Source organism: Hydra vulgaris, chromosome 01, assembly GCF_038396675.1.
Source record: "Hydra vulgaris chromosome 01, alternate assembly HydraT2T_AEP".
NCBI lineage: Eukaryota > Metazoa > Cnidaria > Hydrozoa > Anthoathecata > Hydridae > Hydra > Hydra vulgaris.
Window position 1 is genome coordinate 21,236,655 of NC_088920.1, and position 8,699 is coordinate 21,245,353.

Here is an 8,699-nt window from a genome sequence, read left to right on the forward strand (position 1 = left end):
TTAAATACTGTTCCGCGAAAAACTGTTACTGTTCCGCGGTAGTTTGTGAAGCTACTAACCGGGCTATTTCTAAGATTTATAATAAAAATCTAAAACTTATAAAAAAAGACGAAACGAAATTTTTCCAATAAATTTGTAATTTTTAAAAAAGCGAAAATTTTATTACAGAGTTTTGGACAACCAAGACAGCCTCCTGGTAGCAGTTTCGACTAATGACAAATTTTAATGACCAGTAATTATTAGTATTAAACATATATAAAAAATAAATTATGAGAAGAAAAAAAAAATGGTAGAAAATGGTGCGTGTCCTCCTATAGACAGTAGAGACAAGCACCATTTTCTACTTTCTTTTTTTGTTGTGTTAATATTTAAAATTAGATTTACTCATGTATGCAAAGTAAAAATTAAAAACGTATACAAGGAGTATATTGTATTAACCAAAAACTTATAGGTTATTTTATTAGGTTATTTTATTATACTCTGTTTAAAAAATTCGCCGCACTTTCTGCGTGAAAATTAACGGTTTCCGATTTAATTTTTACCGTACAAATTAACAGTGAAAATCATGCAGTGAAGAGACAGCACTTCCTCCGTAAAATTTACGGATTCCGTATTTTATTTTTTCCATTCAAATTAACGGAAAAACTCCTTTAATTTAGCAAATTCTTGAAGACGCCTGGGTTAGTCAGTTATAAATTTATGTCAGTTATAAATCCATGCATAGGTGTTTAATCCATCAGGGTTTTCTGGAGTATGACTGGGCTGGGTTGGTGTAGTTAAGAGATAAATCTTTTACGCTGGTTCCTATCAACACAAGATTCTACTGAACGACATAAACAGGACAGACACATTACACCTATACACCCTTATGCAAATACAGCCTGTTTACATCGTTTGTATGCTTTTTGTTCTTTTATTAGATAAATTATGTTTGAACTCATTCTTATTTAGATAATATTTTATTTTAATTAGGAAATCCAATCCAATCTCTAACCCCCTCCCCTCATTTTACAGAGTTTTTAGACTCATTTTACAGAGTTTACGCGAAAGTCAAAAAAAAAAAAGAATAGAACTTATATGTTGTTATAAAAATATAATTCGACTATTCAGAAACTGCTCACATTTTAAATGATTAAAAATTATAACATCAACACATCAAACACAACATAAAAAAACTAAATAGTTTTGAGTACTACTTTTTACAAAAAAATCTATAAAAATCTATTTTAATCATATAGACCATATGAAAAACGTGTTAAGTCTAAAATATATCAAATGATATCTGATGATACACTACTATGAATAGCTCAGTTTTTACTAGTTTTTTTTTAATTTTTATTTTTACTTGGACTTATCACGTTCTTCAGAAGAACTCGTCATATGTTGATTAAATAATAACATTAGTTGTAATAAATATAAACGAATTATATTATAGTAGTTATAAATATATTATATCATATTTATGATAACAAATAATGTTTTATTATGACAAATTGTTCGATAAAATAAAAGTTATATATATATTATATTATAATAGTTATAATAACTATAAAGAAAATGCCTTTTGGTCTATTAATGCTTTATCTGATCAAACAACGCAAGTTCGTTTACAAAACTCAAAACTTTTGGGTGATGTTCAGCATACTGTTTCTTCCGTGTTTTTTTATCGATTTAATTTGCTCTCTCAGGATTCATTTTTGAGATACCGCTACATAATAGTTAAATCAGATTTCTAAATCATTGTTTAAAAAAAAAAGTAAAAAAAAAATCATTGTTTACAGTAAAAAAAAAGATCAGATTTCTAAATCATTGTTTACAGTAAAAAAAAAGATCAGATTTCTAAATCATTGTTTAAAAAAAAAAGTAAAAAAAAAATCATTGTTTACAGTAAAAAAAAAAAAAGTAATGTTAAAAATATTTAAAAAATGTTTGTAGACCGAGCTTGTAGAGCGTACAGCTGCAAATAACCAGGATGCAGTGATATAGAAGAAAGTGTAGGTTAGAAGTTGACAAAGCTAGAGAATGCATTGCAATAACATGAGAAAGCTATGGATTTTTATAGATTTTTTATAAACAAGTATGAAAGAATATTATCATAAATGACCCTTATCATTTTGCGTGAGTATTTTTGTGGAATAAACCCATGTTTTAACTGGCAACTTTTCTAGACAACTTTAAAAGCATCTATCCGATTGTCGAGCATACCCCAGGAGGATTCAGATGTAAGTACATTTGAAATTCAGGGTTGGGTTAAAACCGAAACCAGAAGATGAATCTGAGAAAAACTTTCAATGGTAGTATTTTATTTTAAATTTGCAATCAAATTTAATCAGTAAAATATTTAAATACAAATAAATAACTAAATAATAATTTGATAATTATTAACATCAAAATTTTTATTCTACAGATAACTTTGTCAAAAATCAAAATTTTAAATAATTTAAATATAGATCAGATAACGAGAATTATAATTAAGAGATCTTTTTGAAAAAGACTGCACAACGCAAAAGTAAATATTGCATGTGACCTCTATATGGCTAATTGCCATATACCGAGAGGCCACATACCAAGACTTACGAAAACGAGTTCAGCTCACTAAAGAGCATCATAACCCCTTTACAGATCAAGTGTAAGTGATTTTTAGAATAATGAAGGATAATAGAAAGAAAGTTAGAAGAAAGCGAGTTGGAAAGTTGGCATAGAGGCAGCAGACAGTGTTGCACTAGGTGTTAGTATGTGCAACTTACATTCAATATTAAGTTCACTTGATATTGAATGTAAGTTTAATGTAACTCTTGTAACGTAAAATTTTTACATAATTTACGTAAAGTTTGTTACATATATATATATATATATATATATATATATATATATATATATACTATTAAAAATGAGTTTGTGTTAAACCTAATTTCCTGCAAAATTCTAAAACTTAAAAGTCGTGCGAAGTCCAGCCAATGGCTGTTTTAGTAAGCTGTAATCAGTTATATTTCAGGCACAATTTAATATATATATATATATTTTTTTTTCTTTTTATATATATTAGAGGCTTGAGGCAAAAATAATTTTGTATTTCTAATACTTTTTTTTATATACATTGCTTGAAAATAAGGTGCACGCAATAAAAATTAAAGCAAACAAAATCAACTAGGTTGAGACTACTATTTTTTTATTCCAAATAGATCATGTCTACAATAGGTACACATAATATACCGTATTGGTAGCAGATATATCTTTTTATAAAAACTAAGGGCACTTAAAAACACTGCCACAATGCAAACATAAGTTAATCTAGATTAATTTTTTTAACTGATGACATTTATGTTAAATTATGTTAATTAAACTAAGGTACTTTTAATAATAAAATAACATACTTTGTAAATGTTATATTGTTAATAAAATTGTTTATACTTTTATCATTGACTTTATTAAAATCCATTGTTTTCTTAGAAACAATGTCACAAATCTCATTGGATGATATATCTTTAGAAGTATTTATATACTGTCTATTTGATGCAGCTTATTTTTCTTTAAAAACAAATTAATCTCCAGGATTTGATGAAATTCCCAGTAATATCCTTATATCTAACAAAAAAAGTATAACGAAACCTTTGTTCCATATAGTCAATCTATCTTTAGATCAAGGAGTATTTCCTGATATACTTAAGCTTGCAAGAGTATACCCAATTTATAAAAATAATGATCGGGCCGACTATCAAACTATAGACCCATATTGGTACTTTCCGTTTTCTCAAAAATCTTCGAACGTGTAGTTTATAATAGAATACTTGATTATTTTACAAAAAATAATCTTTTTAATCCAAAACAATTCGGATTTCAAAAAAAACATTCACCAGAACATGCCATTATTGAATTAGTCAACCTAATAACTGATGGTTTTGAAAATGATAAGATTACTCTCGGAGTATTCATAGGTTTATCCAAGACATTCGACACCGTTGATCATTTTATTTTGTTAGAAAAACTAAAATGGTACGGGGTATGCAATAAACTATATCATTGGATAAAAAGTTATCTATCTAATAGAAAACAATATGTTCAAAACAAGAAATCCGGAATACTGAATATTCTGTATGGAGTGCCTCAAGGATCGATCCTAGGACCGCTCATATTTTTAATTTATTTTAATGACTTTAATAATGCATCAGTAAAACTAAATGCTATCATGTTTGCAGACAATACTAATCTATTTTTATCTAACTGCAATATTAATCAACTTTATGCTGACATGAACATTAAATTAGAAAAAGTAAATGATTGGTTCAGGTCAAATAAACTTTCTCTTAACGTTGAAAAAAAACAATATACCTTGTTTCATAAAAAAACACAAGAAGGAAACCTTTCTCTAAAACTTCTAAAACTGCCAAAACTTATTATAAATTATAAACAAATTAAAAAACAAGATTTTTTTATTTTGTTTATAATTTATAATAAGAAACAAAAAAAAAAAAAAAAGACTATAAAGTTTTTAGGAGTTATTGTAGATGATCATTTATCATAGCTCCCATATATAAAATATAAAGTCAAAAATTAGTAGAACCATTAGTATTATGTATCGAACTTGAAGTTGTCAACCAACAAAACTTAAAAAAATTAAAACAAATAGAGCTAGCACTATTTGTAAAATTCCATTATAATATTGTACTTAATTGCACAAGACAAAGATTGTGATTATATAATTTGATTATAAACCCACAATGGAAACCAGCATATTTTACGTTTTTGTGAATGTTTAATAAAATTTGGAAAAGTTAAAAAGAACAAAATATAACATTATCCCTGTTTTTTTTATTAAAAAAAGCCAATGTTGTGGTATAAACAAAAATATCAGAGTAGAGTTACCCTATTTTGATATTTTTATTATTAAAAGTAAAATGGGTACATTTCTGAGATGTATAAATGGTAAAATAAAACATCAGCTATGGGCCTAATTTAGAATACAAAAATTATTATTATTAATGTTATATATATATATATATATATATATATATATATATATATATATATATATATATATATATATATATATATATATATATATATATATATATATATATATTTGGGTAGAATTGAATAAATGCGGCTGCGTATAAACTTTTTTTAAAATATATATATATTTTATAATAATATATAACTATTTCGATATTTTGCTGATCTATCGTGATCAGCGTCATCAGGTATAATAAATAAAATAGTTACAAAGAAATCGTTATAGTAAAAACAAACCGTTAAAAAGATAACACTAAAAAGCCAAAATATAATACAAAAAATTTTCTCAAATAACTGACGTCAGCAGATTTTATTAAAAAATGGCCCCCAGGTTTTAGTTGTCACGTTATCACCGTCATCCCGATTGAGAACCTCATCACCATTTCTCAACTCCTGTCGAACCCTAGCTTTGCTTATTTCGAGTGACTCTGATTTTTCGAGTTCGAAAAATCGATATTCTGGGGCTACAGATAATGTTTTGGAGTGCAACCAATCAAACTTACCATGGCAAGTTTTGGAATGTTCAGTTGCACCCGAACTGGACCATTTTTCTTTTAAGCTGTTTTTCTGGTGTTCAATACATCTCGATATCACCTTCTTTTTAGTTTCACCAATGTATATCGAACCGCATGAACATTTTAGCTGGTATACGCCAGGGTTTGTGTTTAGTGGTAGTTTAGTTTTAATTGTTGCAAAAAATATTTTTTAAATTGGGAGTTGATGTGAAAATAACCTTTTTGTTTTGTTTTCGAAATTCTTTACGAAGTTTTGGACCAACAATTGGTATCTAAGGTAATTTTATAAAGGGTTGGATATCTAATGGTTGACATGTGATGTTTTTTGAACCGTTTTTTAAATAGTCTATAGTAATATTGTTTAGAATGTTCTTGTCGTGGCCATTTTCAACAAATATGTCTATTAGAAAATCAATTTCTTTTTGAAGGTGTTTTTGATAGCAAATTTTTTTTGCACGACATAAAAATCCTTTGAAAACGCCAATAATAATGTTAGGATTAATGTTCGAGTTAGGTTTAAGTTGAACATTTGTAATAGCTTCTTTTCGATGTACTTGAAATTCATAAGCTCCAGAGCTTGTGTTTGTAATATTAATAACTAGGAAATTGAGTTGTTTGAGGTTGTTTTCAAGTTATACTGTGTATTTTATGGCAACATAAATAACATAAAAAACGTTAAAAATTTAAAGTTCATAATGGTATTATAATTCTCATTATCATAGGAAAAATTTATTAGTTTAAATATTAGTTTTGTTTTTAAAATAAAATAAATATAAGTTGGGCTATTATTCGGTTATAAAAAATTAACTCAAAATTTTTTATGATATGAACACAACTTGTCTTGGCACTTGGGGATGAAATGAAAAATGAAAAAACAATGAAAAATTTTTTTTCATACTACTCATAAACTAGATAATCAACTTCAACTTTCTATTAAGTTTTCTAAATTTGTTTATTTTCTAAAAACTCTTTTTTGTTTAATTTTAGAGGTAGCATTCCAATTGAACAAGGAAAGAAGGTTCCTAAAGGTGGAATCTTCGTTATTGGAGAAGAGCAAGATGAATTTGGAGCAGGGTTTACACCTGCAGAGTCCTTTTATGGTGACCTAAGTCAGCTTAATGTTTGGGATTATCAATTAGTTTTAATACATTAAATACATTAGTTTAGAACATTAAATCTTCACACTTGTTATTTAAAGACGTTGCATTGGTGTATCAACAAGACAGACATCATTTATTATTGCTATTTTTATTATGGTTGTTTATCGATAAGGTTTTCAACAACTCTGTTGGCTCTAATCCCATGTCGAAAAATCTACTCGTTTTTCTTCAAAAATGCTTATCCAATAACATAACTCCAAAATCGTTTAAAATAAAAACTCCAATCCATACTAAAAAAGCAAAAAACATACTGAAGGAATACAGTAAAAAACTACTAATTCATGCTCGTAACGAAACCAAACACAGATTATATTCAAGTAAGAAATTAATTAATGAATTAAATATATTTCTTCAGACAAAAGTAAGATTACACGATTATGAGTTAATTAATAAAATAACCAACAAATCAAAAAATTACCATTATATTAAGAAAAAAACGGAAATGAAAGAAAAATATTATAAATTACAAATTACACCGATTATAAAAAATAGTTTTGATCCTCCCAATCAAGTTATTAAACCTGCTATACTCAATTTAACTAATGTTACTTTGGATAAATCAACAACTGAGCTACTCAATTTAGGTCCAAATTTTGTACCACTGCAGAAAAAAATTCCTTATATGGATATTATAACTAATATCGAAACTTGCGCTTTACAACTTGAAAAACTTAAAAAACCAACACAGGCAGAAACTCTACGACAAAACTGTTCACAAACTTTAACAAATTCATTAAAATTAAAATTAAAAGATAATATAACTAAGCAACAACGTCTTTCCATAAACAAATTAAAAATCAATTCTAATATTAAGATATACCCTTTCGATAAAGGCACAGGTTTCGCATTAATAAACCAAAATGATGCATCTCTCAAATTAGAAGAACAAATAAAAAATAGCAAAATTATTGAGTATGATCCAACATCCACATTGACTACTAAATTTCAAAGACAATTGTGCAAATTAAGAAAAGAAGGTAAGCTAGACACAAATACACACTTTAAAATGTATCCATCAGATTGTGACCTACCAAGGATTTACGGAATGATTAAAGCTCACAAACCAGAAAAAGATTTCCGAACGCGCCCCGTTGTATCAACAATTAACACACCACCTTATGGAATATGTGATTATCTTGTTAAAATTATTCAACCGACTCTGAACAAAAATAAAAGTAGACTTATGAATTCTAATAGTTTTGTAAATGAAGCTAAGCAATTGATAATAGATCCTTACGAATTTTTAATTTCATTTGATATAGTCAATTTATATCCATCCATACCCATTGACGAAGCAATTCCGGTTTTTATTGATATATTGACATTGATGACTTAAAAACTCGAACTAAACTTACTCTTGCAGACATACACCAATTAATTGAACTTTCATTAAGTATATGCTATTCTTTATATGAAAACAATATCCGAGTAATACCTAATTTAGGTCCAATAGGTTTATCTTTAATGGTTGTTATGGCGGAAGCGTTTTTACAAAATATAGAAAGAAAGGCCCTTAACATAGCAACTGTTTATACATCCGAACCAAAAACTTACAAGAGACATGTAGATGATTGTCACGCTCATTTCGCTTCAACAAAACAACAACAAATGATCCTGAACATCCTTAATGAACAAAATCCTGCCATAAAATACTAAAGTAAATAATAAAGTGCTAAAGATATTTGTCCGGATGCCGGACGACCAGACACTTCGTTTTTTACATGAAAAACATCTTTCCTGATAATTGTCTTCTGCATGCTGGCGATCAAGATAGCACTTTAAAAAAATAATTTAAATCGATTGAATCGCGACAAATATTAAATTTTAATTTGACAAAGATTGAGGAACAAGAGTTGTAATCGAATAAAGTTATTATTAATTATATGTATAATTATATATTTTTATATCAATGTATATTTCTAAATAAAAAAGTTGTTATAATTCAAGGACATTTACAAATAGTAGTTTAGTGAGCACTATTCAATATATATATTGAATAGTGAATAGTAATAAA

General features: G+C 27.1%; 1 protein-coding gene across 1 annotated transcript; it reads left to right on the top strand.

The window, feature by feature from the left end:
• Window positions 1-6,827: 6,827 nt before the first annotated feature.
• Window positions 6,828-8,021, top strand: LOC136074211 (uncharacterized). Its single transcript, XM_065786515.1, has one exon. The coding sequence runs from the start codon at window positions 6,828-6,830 to the stop codon at window positions 8,019-8,021; it is 1,194 nt and encodes a 397-aa protein (XP_065642587.1).
• The last annotated feature ends 678 nt before the right edge of the window (window positions 8,022-8,699 follow it).

What these genes read in the sequence shown, in the direction of transcription:
- LOC136074211 (XM_065786515.1), top strand. Translation starts at nt 6,828, where the DNA reads ATGTCGAAAAATCTACTCGTTTTTCTTCAAAAATGCTTATCCAATAAC.